Source organism: Talpa europaea (assembly GCF_964194135.1).
Source record: "Talpa europaea genome assembly, chromosome: 3".
NCBI lineage: Eukaryota > Metazoa > Chordata > Mammalia > Eulipotyphla > Talpidae > Talpa > Talpa europaea.
This window is the reverse complement of record NC_140069.1, coordinates 13,960,341-13,979,353: the sequence shown is the minus strand read 5'-3', so window position 1 is coordinate 13,979,353 and position 19,013 is coordinate 13,960,341. Positions and strand designations below refer to the sequence as shown.

The 19,013-nt window shown below is 34.6% G+C and overlaps 1 protein-coding gene across 1 annotated transcript in view; it reads left to right on the top strand.

Moving 5' to 3' along the window:
• The window catches only part of MTBP (MDM2 binding protein), a gene marked incomplete at its 3' end in the record, with an annotated part of 70,800 nt that overhangs the window by 13,342 nt on the left and 38,445 nt on the right, over positions 1-19,013 (top strand). The window contains exons 6-11 of the mRNA XM_084230006.1: positions 1,888-2,032; positions 3,328-3,445; positions 5,579-5,713; positions 6,430-6,524; positions 7,174-7,246; positions 12,469-12,586. Of these exons, the coding sequence (XP_084086132.1) occupies positions 1,888-2,032; positions 3,328-3,445; positions 5,579-5,713; positions 6,430-6,524; positions 7,174-7,246; positions 12,469-12,586 (684 nt within the window). The remainder of the gene's footprint in view (positions 1-1,887; positions 2,033-3,327; positions 3,446-5,578; positions 5,714-6,429; positions 6,525-7,173; positions 7,247-12,468; positions 12,587-19,013) is intronic.

Sequence of the window (19,013 nt, the reverse complement as noted above, 5' to 3'; positions counted from 1 at the left end):
ACTTCCCTCTTTAGGGACTCAATTTCATTCTTCTGATCGTTGATTATTTTTCCCTTATCATTGTTTTCCTTTATGACTTCTGTCAGTTTTTTAATCATGGCAATTTTAAATTCTCTTTCTGGAAGGCTCAGAAGGTCTTCCAAGTTACTGTCATTGCAATCTGGGGTGTGGTTTTCTTTTTGTGGTATGCTTTTTTCCTGAGGTGTTGCTGGGTTGCATGTGGTTTTTCATCTCCCTACTGTCTGTTTTCTAATTTGCCGTATGCATTGGGACACTGTGTTGCTGGTACTGGCTGGCATCTTGGGTGAACTTCCCTGCTCACCTCTGGCTCTTCCAGGAGCCATCTGCCGGTTTCAAGCAGGTTTTACTGAAGCACGGTCCCTGTTCTAAAAAGGCGACACGTGTTCACACTCCTCTGTGTGCCCTGTCTTCCCTGGCGGTGGGTTCGCGCCCCCTCTCTGGGCTGGGACTGCAGGCCAGAAGGGGCCTGGCATGGGCGAACTTCCCAGCTCACCACTGGCTCCTCCGGGAGCCTTCTGCCGGTTTCAAGCAGTATTTACTGAAGAAATGTCCCTGTTTTCATTTAGTTAGACAAAAATCAGAACCGAGCAAACTAAATAACCATCTCTCTTTCCTGATTTAGTTTTGCTGAAAAAGAATACACTACATCGCATTCTTTTGTACCGTATGCACTCCAGGCAAAAGATCTTTAACCTAGATCATTTGGGCAACAATTCTTCTATCGTATGACGTAACTATGCACATTGTCAAATAGAAAATTGTACAGTAAAAGTAGCTTTTTATTTACTTTTTTCTTTTCACCAAAACTCTCTTTTTCCTTTAATAATGGAAACCATATTTTATGAAATACTGTATCTTATTATTCTTAAAACTGTTTTTTTTGCCTTAATCATTTTTGGTGGTACTCAGATAACTGGCATCCAAAGGTTGGTACAGTTTGCCATCAACAAATACTTTTGAAGAGCTTTCCTTTCTGAATATGTTGATTATTGAAGGTCATTTATTAAGGCGGTATTTGTTGTGTTGACTATATGTCAAATACGGTATTAAGAGAGAAGCATACAGTGATGAGGGAAGCATACATGATTACCAGAAAGGACTTCATATCTCACAGTCTAATACTTATTTCAAAGCTCGGATTTTAGCACAATTGCTCCCATGTGGAAAGTAACTGAATATATTGCTAAATATATCATTTTTTAAAATGAAATGTGTCCATTTCAAAATATGCACTGAAATACACTAAGTTGATATGGCAAATTGAAATATGTTCATTGTCAAATTTTTCTCTGGTTTTTGTTTCATTTTTGCTATTTCTGATCCTTCTGTAATTTATAATTTCATGGAATTTAAAGTTTTATGAAGTTATCTTCTTTCTCAGGAACCAATGATATTGTTAGTATAATTAAGTTTTCTAAATGTTTTATTGTTCTTTTAAAAGAGAAATAATTTATTTGAACTAATTCATTCCCTATTGTATGCAAAATTAAGTATAAAAAATGTAATGAAATTGCACAGGTTTTTGTTTTTCCTCTGTTCATTACAATAGCATTGATGATTTCAAGAGTAATGTGTATAATTAACCACTGGAATAGAATTGGCAAGTAATTATGATATATAGTTCATTGTTTTATAGCATATGCTAGCTATTTCAGGATAATATGACTTTAAATCAAATTGTGAACTTTTTAAAATTTTGTACTCCTAAAGATGTGTATTGTTTTGAAGAATTTCAAAAATGAAAGTTAAAATTGTCCTTGATCTTCTAAATAAACATAAAATGCAGGGTACTATTTTGTTCAGGGTACTGTTCAGACTTGTCAAACATCTTTGAAAAACTACAAAAATGTGTTTTTCTCTTTCTAGGTAGAGCAATGATAGATATAATACTGTTGCTTTCTGACAAAAATCCCCCTAAATTGAAAGACTGTTTACCTGCTGTAGGAGCATTAAAACATTTGAGGGAATGGTATTCAGCAAAAATTACTATTGCAGGAAATCATTGTGAAATGTAAGTTTCTTGTTCATATTTGATAATAGTCTGTTTATTTTTACAATAACATACTATCTTGTTTGTAATAGACTCAGAATTTGAATTTTTTTTTTTTTAGTGTGACAAGATAGTTTTGTCATACTGTGATTAGAGATTTCTCTATTAAGAATCTAGATTTTTTCTTATTTCCTACTTTATTTTTCAGATGCTTATGGTTTTAGTAAATATTAATGCTATTTGTAACTACTATTGCACATAAATTCTTCAAATGTGTGTGTTTTTAAATTGGCTTATGTTGTTCATTGAGTATCACGATGATAACATGGTGTGTGATGTCACACTTTTTTTGTTTTATGCACCGATATAGAAATATTTACTCTTGTGCTTTATAACATTTTCATAAGGATCAATTGTCTGTTCTAGTTCTAATCCTTAAGTAAGTATTCAAATTGAATTTATTAGCTTCATGATTTTTTTTTAATTCTACAACTATTGTTGCACAGTAACTTCATGCCAAACATAGCAATAGATGCTAGCTGCTTCTGGTTTTTTTTTTTTTTTAAAAAGATTTATTTATTTATTTATTTATACAAGCACTCGGTACAGTCAGAAGCACGGGAGGGTGGGAGAATTCACCAGAACGGGGAACAGAACAGGCAGACTAACGAAATACACTGCTGAGGGGAGCAGCGGGCCCGGCAGGAGAGGTCTGCACTCCATGTGGGACCCTCGCTGGTGGCCAGGAATCAAAACTGGCACTGTAGAGGCTGCGGGCAGCTTTGCAGCCCAGCGCTCAACCACTGCACCACCAGGGGAGGCCTAGATGCTAGCTTCTTAAGGAAGTGAGAGTCAGTCTATTTCACTGACATACAGGGAGAAACAGGAGTGCAAATAGTCTTCGTAATATGTAATAACTGCTGTTATCGAATCCCATACAAAGCTGTGGGAACAATTTAGGAAAGCAGTTATTCTTATGAGGGTAAGGAATCACATTGAGTCTTTGTATTAATGTTCGTCTCCATCTGGCACACATAAGCCATATATAGTAAGACGAAGGTCTATTTCTCTATCTGTTGAATTAAAGGTAATTACTCTGCATTCATGAGAATGTTGGGATTAAATAAACATGTGATAGCAACTCAGAAGAGACTGACTTAATGGATGTTCTGTATTATTTAAAAAAGTAGTTAAAGTAGATAAAAGGGACAATATAAACTGCATTTTTATCTGTTAGGCTTTTATGTTAACTATAATCATTAAATCTAATTAAAATAAAATCCCTGCATTTAATTATCCTAATCTTTTATTTCTAGAAATTGTCAGAAAATTGCAGAATACCTGTCTGCTAATGTTATATCTACAGAAGATCTCAAACATGCTATTGATTCAAAGGAATTATGGAGGGGAAAGATTCAGATATGGGAACGAAAAGTAAGTAGATTTCTCAGTTATCACAGTTTGCAAAGCAGACCTTTCAACTTTACTGACAACACATAATTTAAATAAATCTTAATGAAAATGTAATTATAAAGATGTTATAAAATAGTAATGTATATGTAGAATTTTCTGCAATAATACATGTTTTCTTTCGTGCTGATACAGTACTTGCAAGCCTTATATTGCCAACCAGCACCTCGTATATTTCTACTTCAACCAAAGAACTTAATTTTTTATTTGATTCAATTTTAATTAAATTAAATTACTGTGATCATGTTTTAAACCTATGCAGTTCTGAATGTAATATACTTTTGAAATGTAGGATTTTGACATTAGTTGAGTGCATCTTATTTATCCAAGTTGCTTTATTTTATCACATTCTAAACCCTTGGAAGATGACTTAAAACATATTTTCTTACCTGTAATACTGTTTTAGGTGATCTATGCCATCTGCCAACCTACTCTTTGATTTTGAACAATTTTATTTAACCTTACCAGTCCCCAGATTTCTCCAGTACAAGATGAAAATCTTAGATTTCATTATTTGAATCCTTCTAATCTCAATTTCAGTGAGATCCAATTCTACTTTGGAATTTATTTTCAAAAATGACTATGTTTGGTAGTTTTTATAGGTTGTGTCCATGTTGAAATAAGTGTTCTTGGTGTTTTATATAAATAAAACTAAAAAAAAAACCAAAACAAGAAAGTTTCTTTTTTAAAAAAAGATTTATTTATTTATGCATACAAGAACTGGGGTACAGGCCAGAGGTGTGGGTGGTGAGCGGATTCACCAGAAACAGAGTAGGGAACAGAATAGGTAGATTGACAGAAATACACTGCTGAGGGGGGCAGCGGGCGAGACAGGAGAGGTCTGCTGCACCATGTGGGTAGCTCCCTGGCTGGGGATCGAACTCATGCTGCAGTGGCTGTGGACAGCTTCATAGGTTGTGTCCCAACCCCTTGAGCCTCCAGGTAGGCCCAATAAGAAAGTTTCTTAATGATTGTTTAGGGTCCGTGAAAGCATGACTAGTTTCTTGCATTTCTTCCTATAAAGGTTTATTATACTGATTACCATACTTTTCCCCTTTTCAATTCATCCTCAGTAATGACTTAATAAAACCTAAGACAATAGGAATTCATGTCACTGGATCCTTATTGTTGATTTATATGCTGACTCATTCTTTTCTTGGGAAAATTAAATACGCAGGTAAACTTCTGCCAGTACTTTTCTTGTACATAAAACATGTAGCCAACTAGAATGAGTGTAAGTTGCAATTAGCTAGGAAAATTGCTTTTTGTATACCTTTTCTGAAACTGCATGTTTTCACACAATTAGTGGGAGAGTTTTTATGTGATTCTTTCAGTCTTTTATGAATAGGGAATTCAATGTTCTTTTCTCCCCAGGATGCATTTAAAACTGGAAATCACTCTTTTGGGTAGAGAATAGCTTTTAGCCTAGAGGCACTGTAGTGATTTTAAAGATAGAGATTCTAACGTTAGATTGAGTGCATTAAAAACCCAACTCTCTTTCTTGCTAGTTTCGTATGACATATTGGGTAATACTTAGTCTTTTGGTGCCACAGTTGTCATCATCTTTAAATAAAATTAACAGTACTTTCTATCTCACATGAGAATTATTATTATGAAGATTGATTTATTTAAACCACAAAGTACCCACTCAGTAAATGTTCATTATTATTGAGATTATTAGCACCACCACTACTATAGAAATTCATCTTTTCATCAACAATTTATACTGATAACAAACTGTATGAGAGGCACTGTTTTAAGAATATAGTGATGAATAAAACAGACAAGTTCTGCAAAACTTTCAGACTGGTTGGAAGCCAGATATTGAGCATATATATGTAGAGGAGGTTATTTGGTTCTGTGGTTGCATGGAATGGGCTTAATATACTTTTGTGGGCTAGTGGAGGGCCAAGAAGTACTTTTATGGAAATGCATGTGTAAGTTAAAATAGGAAGGATGTGTGCATAAATGGAAGAACCATACTTTCATGAAGAATCAAACATACATTGACACATTTTTCTCCTAAATTTTACATTGTACTACTCTTTGTAACTTTATTTTTGGTATCTGTAACTGTTTTCTTGGCTTTTTTTTCAGTTTGGATTTGAAATTAGTTTCCCTGAATTTTGTTTAAAAGGAATCACACCTAAGAATTTTAGTGCATCTAATTTAAATGCTTGCTTTCTTGCCCAAAAAACAATACCATCAAAGGATAAGAATAATTTGCCGAAGGTAATCTATGTTTAGCTTTTTATTTTGCATCTGTCATTCATGCATGTTTTTGTTCCTATAAGATATGTTTGAATGTTGAATTAACATTCCTAATATACATGTATAAGTATGCTTGCTGATGTAACTTTTATTTTAATTATATGCTTAGTTAAATTATAGCATGGTATAGGTATAGAATGCTGGCAAAACTATAATTGTTTTACGTTTTTTAAAATAATGAAATGGTCATATTTTAGATTACTTTGGGCCTGAAACTACCTTTGTTTTAGACTTCACTGTGTGACCTTGCTAAGACTCACATTGGAGAGAATGTGATGTAATAGAAAGAGAACAGACTTTGCTATTAGCTAGATTCGGTTTTGAAACCTGACTCTGTCACCTGTGTGATATTGTTATCTTGGTAGATTGATTAACTCATTTGTAAAATGGAGATAATAATAGCACACTTATCTTGCAAAGTTAGTATGAGGATTAAATGAGCTAAGAGATATAATTTAAGAAGTATCTGTTGTTGTCCCACTTTTCTATATACTTATTTTTAAATGCAAGTAATTCTAAAGAAATTTTTGTCTGTTCTAGAGGATTAAATATTTGGTTTGCATGATATGAAATACCTGCTTTTAAAGATTCATTTTAAAGTTATAAACCATAATCACTATATGTTTACTTTCATTTATAATATTTAAGGTATTACCTAATTTTAATCTCTTTTCTAGGTTTTCCATTATTATGGCCCTGCTTTAGAATTTGTGCAGTTGATAAAGTTATCAGATCTACCCTCCTGCTATATGTCAGACATTGAATTTGAGTTGTATCCTTTCATTTACATGTTCATTTCATTTGTATGTTCATATTATATTACATTTTCTGTGTCAGACCGAGTGTTCCCTTACCACTTCACATTTAGATATTTGACCATGCTGGTTTTTAAAAAAATATATGATATTCAATACAGCTACAATTTTTATTTTTATTTTATTTTTTTTAAAGATTTATTTATTTATACAAGCACTGGGTACAGTCAGAAGCGTGAGAGGGTGAGAGAATTCACCAGAGCCAGAGCGGGGAACAGAACAGGCAGACTGATGTACACTGCTGAGGGGAGCAGTGGGTGGCAGGAGAGGTCTGTTGCACCATATGGGACCTTTACTGGCAGCCGGGGATCGAACCAGCACTGCAGAGGCTGTGGGCAGCTTCACAGCCCAGCGCTCAAGTGCTGCGCCACTGGGGAGGCCCAGCTACAATTTTTAATTAAATGCATTTATGTAGCTTGTGACTTGCAGAATCAAACTGATATCAGGGTATAGAATTGTGTCTAGTCATCATTTATTTTTAAAAGTTAGTTAATTGAGTTTTCTTTTATAGTCTTGGTTTTTAGACACATGATTTACTCATTTAAAGTAACAGTTCAGTGACTTTAGTATGTTCCATTCCTTCAATTCTTTAACTCCTTAGTACAGAGGATTGACAAAAAACAATACCAAACAGAATTCTGTATTGTTGATGGAGCAGATTTCTTCTCTATGTGACAAGGTATAGAAAGTTATTTTTTTGTTGTTATTTTTAAACCTGACATGTACGAATATGTGAGAAAAGGGAATGTAGTTTTTAATCTGCTTTTCATGATGATTTGGCTTCTCTGATTTAATACAAGATTTTGTTTATAATTTGTAGTAGGATATTTTGGGCATTTCATAGTAACTCTAAAGTCTTCTGCAGACCTGAAGTGATGTTATGTTGTTAGAAGAGTTTCAGAAATATGCTTGATGACTGATAATTTTTTAAATTGTAGAACACATTAGATTATTGTTAATCTACTCCTTTAACATCTGATATTTGTTCTGTGAGAAGATGTTTATATGCCTGAATTACCTTTTTCATGTAGGAAAGGAGGTTAGAGGGAGAAAAATTTCTGAAGTTTTACTTTTTCTTTCTTCTAGTTATATTGAGGCTATTTATAGCTCTTTTAGTAGTTTTATGTACGTGGATGATGATGTGATCAAATTAGTATATTTAAACATTTATTAAACTACACATAAAAATTTTAAGTGAAATTGTATAAGGTCAAGTACATTTTTAAGAAGAAAAACTAAGTTTACTTTTCTGTTTATTCAACTACTTTGTTTTTATGAAAATGATTTCTAACTCACAAAGTCTTCATTTACAATATTGCCAATATTTACTATTGGCAGTTACATTTTCTTACTGTTTTACCACCAAATTGATTATTATCAAACAGTTATTCAGGGAGGAAAATGATTATTTATAATTATAGTCCTTCCTTTCTGGCACTATAATCAAATCTTGATTTTAATTCTCTTGGAAAATTGATATAGTAAAGGGAATGATTTTCACCTCAAGTTGCTTGATGATATGGTAACTTAAAATTTTTACTTACTGCCTTTTTTCCCCATAAAAATGAATAGTCTTATAAATAGTGTGCCAAAGTACTCATTTGAAGCAGTGGCATTTGATTGAGCAGCCTAGAGTATAATATTAACCTATGCATTCATCCTCTAAGAATACCAAATGTGCTAAATTTTTAAATTTAAACATTTGTCTTTTATTATTTATCCATCATATATCCTACTGTGTGCTAGGCACTGTAGTAGGTATTAGGGCTCCAAGCAGGAATTGTATGGATGAAGGAATTGTATGGATGAAGCCTCTGTCTTCATGGAACTTATATTTTGGTGGGAAAACTAGAAAATAAATAATAACTATGAAGAAAATAAACAAACTGAGATAGGAAGTAAGGAAGGAGGTAAGCATAGATTACTAAGAACATAGATCTACAGAAACATCATAGAAGTTTTCTGAAGTGACATAGTTAAAAAAATGAAGAAAAAACACTGATAATTAAAACAATAAAATTGTTGTTATTTTTTAAAGATTTATTTATTTATATAAGAACTGGCGTAGAGGCCAGTTGTGTGGGAGGGTGAACCGGCACTGCATAGGCTGCAGACAGCTTCACAGGGCTGCTCTCAGCTGCCTGTGCCACCAGGTCCTAAAACTGTTCTAATTTTAACCCAAATAACTAAGTATTTTTCTGTGTGACCCTATCTAGTCTCCTAATCATTTGGCTTTGGGGGCCTCTTTATTCTAGGAATGAGAATATCATTTATCATAATCATCTCACTTGTCAAATGAGGGAGAAAATCTCAAGAAAATGTGTACTTTTAGAAACCTGGGTTTAAGTGCTAGCTCTGCTACTCACCGGTCTATAGCTTTTTAAATTGGAAATTGGAAATAATCCCTACTTTACCAATTTCAAGCAGTAATGAAAACCAAATTGGGGTATATTTTTTATAAACTGTAAAGTATGATATAAATGATAGTCGCTAACTAATTTTTAGTCTTGAAGTTTATGTGACTGAAAGATATTACATATGTGATAAGATTACTGAAATATAGAAACATTGAAGATTTATTTATTATTTATTTATTAGAAGAACTGGGGTGTAGGCCAGAGGTGCAGGATAGTGGTGGTAGTGAGAGAATTCACTGGAGACAGAGTGGGGAGCAGAATGGGCCGATCTATGAAATTACACTGCTGAGGGGAACAGCGGGCGAGTCGAGAGGTCTGCCGCGCCATGTGGGTTAGCTCCCTGGCTGGGGATCCAACTCAGGCCTTACTGGTGATAGCACTGAGACTTAGCCCTTAGGCCACCAGGGAGCCCTGATACATTGAATTGTTAATAGAATTTTTAACAATTAGTTTTATTGATAACGTTTCAGGTCAAAATCAGACATACGTATAATTTTTTAAAACATATAAAATGATTCTTTGTCTAGTTATTGAAGATAGGCTGCAGTAATTCTCGAAGGAAGCTAAACTATTGGTATCCACTAATATTGTAGTTTCAACTGTTTTGATTGAAATTTGTTGCACTATATTGTCATTTTTATTGCTTCTTAGAGAGTGATATAAAATATTACACTACATTTTATCAGCAAGGGGTATACATGGAACTTTATAAATACATTCCTACTTTGATGCAGCCAAAGAGATAAATTTTGGAAACATAATTTCACCATTATATTTTTAAATGTGGAGATTTTACATTGGGTCGTGAGAGATGAAATTTGGAAACAAACATCGTAATTTATTATATTTTTAAATGTAGACATTTTACATTGGGTCATTGTTAGTTTTTTACATTTTTAAGGAAAATAGTTCCTTACATGCTAATTCCTTAAAATAGAGCCAGTGCTTTATAATTTGTTTTTCATTTGTCCAGCAATGTTGTTTTGTTTTTTGGACTGCCTGCTATGTGTGCCAGGCGCTTATTTCAAATATTGGAGAGAAAATAATGCACAGGGCTTCCCCTTTGGAAGCTTTCATAGAATATGAATTGCATTGATTTATGTAATCCTAAGTCAAGTTCTGAACTTAAAAAAAAGTGATTAGCTCTAGTATAGATAGATAAATGCCTCTTGGAGTAAGTTTATTGCATTAGAAAAAGACAAGCTGTGCTGACATGCTATCTGCTGATCATGTGCCAGGAAATGTTTTTCTCAAAGAGAGTAGCAAAGCTGGAAGCATGATTTGCCATAGTGACTGCTTATCGAAAATGATGTCCACTGTAAAGATTAAGGGTTTGAAACTGAGGTTTGCGGTTTCATTTGACTTAAATTCTGGAGACAGAGTGATAACTTAAAAGGATAAGTCTTGGAGTCTATCTAATGATTAAGGTCTGAGTGAGAATAAGTTAGCAAAATTCAAGTTTGATAGGAATGCAATAGAAGCAATTGATGTAAATTTATTTTGCAGGGAACTATAGTTTATTTGTAGCAAATATTTAATCAAATGTAGGCACTTTGAAAAAAGTGACCACTTGTTTGCCTGTGATGGGTTTGGGTACATTTATATCAGACTTTAAGCATGAACTGCTTTAAGCTTCTCTAAATTGTAATCTATAACTGTAATAACAGCAGTTATAGAATTGTCAAACTATCACTCAGCCCTGATCTGGCATAGTCACACTACAGCTCAGTGTGCTCTTTGGGCTATACAGTAGTGTCATGAAACTTGGGCTATGAAGTCTCATTTATGCTAGAAAGAACTAATATTTAATATTTAAAAAATTAAACATCTCTCTTTCATGCTAAATGATTATTTTTCCATTGCTAAATTTTTTTGCTTTCTTTTTTCATTTTTTTTTAAATTTTATATATTTTTACATCATTCTTCATTTTTGCACAGTGTATGCATTTTCATGTTGGTTATAGTCCCCCAACTCCCTTTTTTTAATCTTACTCCCCCACTTCCTACCTCCACCCCGGTAGTGTGTCTTTGGTTTATAGTTGCTTGTTGATTTTGATTTTTACTTTAGTATAATTAGTCTTTTTCCTGGTCCATTATTTAGGTTTTCTAAATTCCTGCTATGAGTGAGACCATACGGTATATTTTTTTTCTTTCTGGCTTATTTCTCTGAGCATGATCCCTTCCAGTGCCATCCATGTTGCTGCAAATTGTATGAGTTTATCTTTTTTGATTGCTGAGTAATATTCCATTGTGTATATGTACCACATCTTCTTGATCCAGTCATCTATTTTTGGGCATTTAGGTTGTTTCCATAGCTTAACTATTGTAAATAGTGCTACTATAAACATAGGGGTGCGGGTGCCCTTTTGAATTAATGTTTCTGTGTCCTTTGGGTAAATACCTAGGAGTGGAATTGCTGGATCATATGGAAGCTCCATCTTTCATTGCTAAATATTTTTGTTGATATTGTCTAACACTTGACTACATACAATACAATTAGACTTCTATTAAAAGAGGTTTTAGCTGTAGTAATAAGGAAATATAGGTATATTTAATTTTACCCTCATTTTGTTCCTGATATACTTATTTTCATATCTGATAATTAGGTGTATATGAGTAAAAGTAGTAAATAGCAATATTAAGTATAACTGAGCATTTTATATTTTATAAACTGAGCATTTTATATTATATATATATGTAACCCATTCAGCTATATAGAAAAATAGAAGGTTATTTTGCATTAGATTTGACATCTATGGCATATGCTTTGCCTTAAAAAAGGGAAAAAAATATTTGTTGGGATGTGCTGATTGTTGTAGCTTACATTTTTAAAATAGCAGGCAAAATAGAGTTTCAGAGTTAGTTTGTTTTATTCACTGTTTAATCAAATTGAGAATTTGCTTAAATATAATACGATGGTTTTGAGAGACCAAATATTTAATAAATATCTATATGCCTAGCCCTGGGAATACAAAGATGAATAAGTGGAATTGCTCATTAATCAGTAATTGCTATATGTTTTCTGGCAGATGATTCATTGATTTATTTGCAATTTATACCTGTTAACATTAAATCTCTGATGTTTAGGAATAAACGTCTTGAAATTACCTTCAGATACATTCTTATTTTGAAACCAGAACAATAATCCATCCAATCAAAAGATTATGAAATTATGACTAGGTATGACATAATCTTTTGATGGTAGAACTTCTGTCTTCTCATTGGTTTCTAGACATACAAAGAAATTATACCCACGACCAGAACTTCTAGCAAATATTGTAATGAGCAAAATTTTCAGAGTCCTGTGTCTCAGTAAAAAAGGGACACCTATAATTTTCAGTGACTCTCTTTGTTTGTTTGTATTTGTTTTAAGGGGAGGTGGGAGTTCTTGTTACTTTAGTTTTCATAGTGGAGTTGTTGGGAGAGAGTATATTAGAGTTATTCTCAGTATGCAGTTGCTAAAAACATGCTCTGTCATGTCCAGGTTGGTGCTCTTTTTGTACTGCCATGTACTGTTAGTAACGTACCTACCCCACCTCCCAGCCAACTCAGTTCAAGAAAATGGAAGGAGTATATAGCTAAAAAGCCCAGGACATTTAGTGGTAAGTAATAAATCTTTAAATTATTTAATGGCACAACATAAAGTACTTACTAAATTTGAAGTGGAGATAACATTTCTTTATGAATAAAAGAGTATTTCATTCTATTAATACTGATAAAAGGATCTGCATCGTAGGTCTTTTTCTACCAGTGTATTGTAACATCAAGTTTATACAACTTTATTCATTAAGAATATCACTGATGTAAAGGAAACTTTTTGGTATTATATAGTTAATAATATTAGACATGAGTTTCTTACAATATTTCAGAAATTTTGTGAGAACAAAGTGTTAATTTATTATGTAGTACATTAAATAAGCAAATTTGTGATTGCAGTTTTCTGAAGATATTAGTAGAATGTAGCAGCTTAACAATGTGCTATGTAGTGTTGTGAATACTTTAGAAATATTGATTCATCTAATCATTGCTATAACCCCATAAACTTTTTTTTTATTTTTTTCAATCTTTTTTTTTAAAGATTTATTTATTTATACAAGCACTGGGTACAGTCAGAAGCACGGGTGGGTGAGAGAATTCACCAGAGCCAGAATGGGGAACAGAACAGGCAGACGGACGAAATACACTGCTGAGGGGAGCAGTAGGCGTGGCAGGAGCGGTTTGTTGTGCCATGTGCGACCCTCGCCGGATTGTCTATGGATAGAACTGGTGCTGCAGAGGCTGTGGGCAGCTTCGCAGCCCAGCACTCAACCACTGCGCCACCAGGAGAGGCCCCCCATAAACTTATTTTTAATCTTTAGTTAGCAGATAAGGAAATTGGGGCTTGAAGATGTTACAGAGCCATTAATTAGCAAAATCTTAGTTCAAATCTTGGCTCTGCCAATGAATATTGATATAACTTCTCTAAGGATTTGAAATTAATCTTTGTGTTCTTAACCACTGCATAGTGTTACTTCTCTATTCCATTCAAGATACCATAGTAATGAAGTTTTAATTTCTGTTGTAAAATCAGAGATTATTTAAGTCTAAATCCTAGTATTCCATAAAGTAATTAGAGCTCAAAATGTTAAATTTACTCGCATAAAGTCATAAAGCTAGTTAATACAACTAGTGTTCCTTAATACTTATGCTTCATTGTAATGACTTTTTTTTTTTTAATTTTTTTTTTTTTAAATAGAGGCATGCTTTTATTTATTTATTTGTTTTTTTGTTTTGTTTATACATGCACTGGGTACAGTCAGAAGCACGGGAGGGTGGGAGAATTCACAGAGCCAGAGCGGAGAGCAGAGCAGGCAGAAGGACCAAAGCACACTGCTGAGGGGAGCAGCGGGCGGCAGGAGAGGTCTGCGCGCCATGTGGGACCCTCCTCCCGTGGCCGGGGAGCAGCCGGGGATCGAACCGGCGCTGCAGAGACCGCGGGCAGCTCCGCAACCCAGCGCTCAACCGCTGCGCCACCGGGGAGGCCCATTGTAATGACTTTTAAAACAAAAATTGGGACACTGATTTATTTAAGTCTTTTATGAACTGATAATTAGTTTTGGGGCCCACAATATGATGGGACTAAGAACTAGAATTGAGTCTACGAGGACTATTCTAGAAGAAATCTCTAGAAATGCCACAGAACCCCTCATTTGAAAATCAGTAGTTTACATAGTCTATATAGGGAATATGTGATAAAATGAAATCCATTTAGTAAATGTTGGACTTTTTTAAAGTATATCTATTGAGGATATGCTGGCTGCCAGCACTGTGTGTGTCTTAGGAGTCTGGGTTCATACCTCTACAGATGGATGTTATGGCACCATGTCTACCACCACAGCTTTAGTAATCCTCAACCACAGTCCATTGGGTTCCTTCCGCTTTGCTTCTAACCCCACCATTGTCTTCTCTTGTAGCCTCAATTCTGCAGTCAGATTTCTAGGTTTGGTTTTAGTTGGTTTTCTATGTTCTTTTGTTATGTTTCTTTATATTCTACATATGAGTGCAATCATTTAGTATTTGTCTTTCTCCTTATCACCTACATCACTTAGCACAATACCCTCCAGTTCTGTCCATGTTGTTGCAAATGGCAAGATTTCATTCATTCTTTATAACTGAATAGTATTCCATTTTGTATCTCTCTATTTTAAAGATTCATCCATTTATGCATACAAGAGCTGGGGCACAGGCCAGAGGTGAGGGGGGTGAGAGGATTCACCAGAGACAGTGAGAAACAGAACAGGCACACTGACCAAAGCAGCAGGCGAGTCAGGAGAGGTCTGCTGTGCCATCTGGGTTGCTCCCTGGCCAGCCGGGAATCGAACTCATGCTGTAGTGGCTGCAGACAGCTTTACAGGTTGCATCCTAACCCTTGTACCACTAGGGAGGCCCATTTTGTATCTATATTGCATTTCTAAATCTACTCATCTGTTGTTGGACACTTGCGTTGTTTCTTCTTGCGCTGTACTATTATATGCAGTGTTTAGAAATAATAGCTTTAATTCTTCTCAATTCACAGGGAATAAATGTATGCCTGGGGATTTTCATTTATGCCAAAACAAAATCAGAAACAGATTTGCTGGATAGCAATAGAGTCAATTTCATAAAATCATGGCATAATATTTATTCATTTCTCAATATAATATGTTTCAGATTGATTAATATAAATCAGATATTAATATTTCCTAACTAAACTTGAACATATTCTAGATTATCTGTTATTTATTTTCCTCTTGTAACTTTCTCCAACTTTAAGTGGCAATTATGTTCAAGGTTCTCATTTTATTTTTTTTTTTTTAGTTTTTTTTTTTTTAGTTTTTTTTTTTTTTTAAAGAGGCATTTATTTATTTGTTTGTTTGTTTGTTTTTTGTTTTTTTTTGTTTATACATGCACTGGGTACAGTCAGAAGCGCGGGAGGGTGAGAGAATTCACCAGAGCCAGAGCGGGGAGCAGAGCAGGCAGAAGGACCGAAGTACACTGCTGAGGGGAGCAGCGGGCGGCAGGAGAGGTCCGCGCGCCATGCGGGACCCTCCTCCGGTGGCCGGGGAGCAGCCGGGGATCGAACCGGCGCTGCAGAGGCCGCAGGCAGCTTCGCAACCCAGCGCTCAACCGCTGCGCCACCAGGGAGGCCCAAGGTTCTCATTTTAAAGTACTTTATTGTATTTGAATTGACTATTAACTTAGGCTTTCCTTCTCTTTTGGGGGGCATTATTTTCAGTGCAACTTTTTGAAGATATTATGTGACTTGATGTGATTTTTTAAAAAAAATTATCACTCATAAAATTTGGGAATTAATATTTGTAACTTCTGAATAATAAAAAGATATATATCACATGGTAGTCTTAGAAACCAGACTGTTGATTACTGATTAGTCTGTGTCATTAAGGGCTGATTAAGCTAGCACTTTGCAGTATTATTTTTATCTTAGAAGTAGAAACAAAATCAGATTGGACAGTGGATAATTAAGTTCTTTTCTATCCATAACACTTTCTGTATGGGAAATTATTTATCCTGTTGACAGAACTCTTTTGTTAAAAGCATAGTCAATTTTTAGCTAGTGTAAAAGTTGTTTTTTTTTTTTAAATTTTTTTAAAAAGATTTATTTATTTGTACAAGTACTCGGTACAGTCAGAAGCACAGGAGGGTGAGCGGTTTCACCAGAGCCAGAATGGGGAACAGAACAGGCAGACTGACGAAATACACTGCTGAGGGGAGCAGCGGGCACAGCAGGAGAGGTCTATCGCACCATGTGGGACCTTCGCTGGCCGCTGGGGATGGAACTGGCGCTGCAGAGGCTGCGGGCAGCTTCACAGCCCAGCACTCAACCGCTGTGCCACCAGGGGAGGCCTCTGGTGTAAAAGTTTTAATAACCCCTTATAGTGGGTAACTTCTTATCCCTTTCACAGTGCTACTACATAGTCTTTTCTCATCTCAAGATCACCTATGAGATCACATCAAAACTGTTTCCCTATTACCTGCTGAATTATATCCAGCTTTTCTCTACTGTTGCTCTACATATTACATTTCTTCCAAACTCATTTTTATAGTATTTCCTAAAACTATTTCCTCCTTTTACTCTTTTATGACTTTGTTGTTTATTTATACAGTCAGTTTGTGAGTCCTTCAGTCTGTCATACCTTTTATTTATTTATTTATTTAATTTTTTTTTAAGGCCGAGCAGATATTATAGACTAATTTGAAGATAAGTGTGAATAAGACAGACTTGACTTCTGCTCTCTTAGAATTTATAACAGAGAATAGATAAGGAGAGGTGATTATAAGTCTTACTCATTACAGTTGTATTCAGTAGCACCTAGCTATCAATAAAAGCAATGTGTAAGAGCTGCTGCTTGAAACAGCAAGGTATGCAATTGTTATGCTACCATTGTGGCAAAAACAGTTAATTCATTTTGTGTGTATGTAAGCAATTACACATGTTTGAATGTGTTAAATATTCAATTTTACAAAAAGATATTTTTATTGAGTAACACAAGTTACAGTAAGCACTGTTTTACATGCGGACCAGCATAAACAGAACAGTACTTGCCCTCAGGGGGCTTATGTCATGATGGGAGGCAGGAGGTTAGTTCTTCCCTTTTAGATAGCTTTATGTCTAATGGTCTCAATTGTGGAGTGCCTTTGTTCCAAAATCATTTTCTCATGCAGAATCCAATTTGCCATCCTATCTAAAGTCGCAAATATACTCTATTCCTGACATCATGTCTATCTCCTCAGCTTGTATTTGTATATCAAAAAAATCAGTGAATATCAGCTATTGCTCACTGTTTGACCTAAAATAGAAAAACAGTGCCCCATTCAAAATATTCTTAAGCTAGGTAGTGAAAGAATAATTTTAAGTGATTTTTAGTGAAATTTCCAGAAGTACTATGATATTATAAGAAACTCAAATATATGAAAAATGCAATTAACCCTATTGTATTTCTGAAGATTTCTATGTTTGAAACTTGTATTGACAAGCCAGTTTTATAATGGAAAGTGCTTGCCTGACTCACCATATGTTCAGAGTTTTTATGGAATTGTCAAAAAATGGGCATTTAATCATTGTCTAATTTGATATTACAAATGAGAAACCTAAGATAGAGAGAAATTAAGAAATTGCTTTACTGACAAAAGTAATACAATTTCTACCTATCTGGATGCATGTGTAGGTCATGCATGGTAATTTTACAATCCTGAGTTCTGTTCTTGTTTTATTGTATTTTATTTTTTTTTAAAGATTTATTTATTTTTATATAAGAATTGGGGTATAGGCCAGGGATGCAAGGGGGGAGATGATTCGCCAGAGATAGAGCAGGGAACAGGACAGGCAGACGGACCAAAGTACACTGCTGAGAGGAGCAGTGGGTGAGATAGGAGAGGTCTGTCCCCCCATGTGGGTTTCTCCCTGGCTGGCCGGGAATCGAACTCGTGCTGCAGTGGTTGCGGATTGCTTCACAGGTTGTGTCTTTACCCCTGCGCCACCAGGGAGGCCCTCTTGCTTTATTTTTTTAATTGGAATTCTTTTGAAAGGAAAAAAATTAAAGGTACTTTTGGGGAAAAAAATCATCTCACTGTTTTGCTGAGCATCTTCTACTAAAAATATTTTTTAAAGGGCTAGGCTAATAAGAGCTGATAAAATGTTTTGAATTAATGAAGCATGTGCTCAAATCAAAAGTAATGAAAGTGTTTCAAAATAGTAAACTGAAACTAATAAGATTAAAATGACATAGCATAACTGATCCAGAAATAATTTCCATCTTGAAAGGCAGGTAAAGGGCCCTGAGAAAGATTTTTGAGAGAGATTTTGGTGGCAGAGACCATGTGTTCTTCAGTCAGCCACTATGTATTGTGTGCCTGCTGTGTGCAAGGCATGTTTCTAGGTGCAAGGAATTTAGGACTGAATATACTAACCAGTTTCATTGATGCTTTTACTGAACAGGGACACTGAACACCATACTCATTTTCTTCAGATCTTCAAATATTCTTCATGATAGACCATCTATATGTTAGCTCAATAAACAAAGCTCAATACATTTAAAATGATGATTTCCAATTTCATTTTCATGTAATTAGAAAATTAACAACAGAAAGAAATGTGTGAAATACTTCAAATATTTGGAAATTAAATAAAATACTAAGATAACATTCTTTTTTAAAAATTATTTTATTTTATATAATTTTTACATCATTTTTCATTTTTGCATAGTGTATGCATTTTCATTTTGGTTATATTCCCCATACAATTTCCACCCTCCTTATTCTGACCCTAATCCCTCTTCTTCTTACCCTCTCTTCCACCTGTGTATCTCTGCTCTATAGTTGCTTGTTGATTTTTACTTTATTACAATTAGTCTTTTTTCCTCTTCCCTTATTTAGGTTTTCTAAATTCCTGCTATGAGTGAGACCATCCAGTATTTTTCTTTTTCTTTCTTACTTATTTTGCTGAGCATGATCCCTTCTAGCTCCATCCATGTTGCTGCAAACTGCATGTGT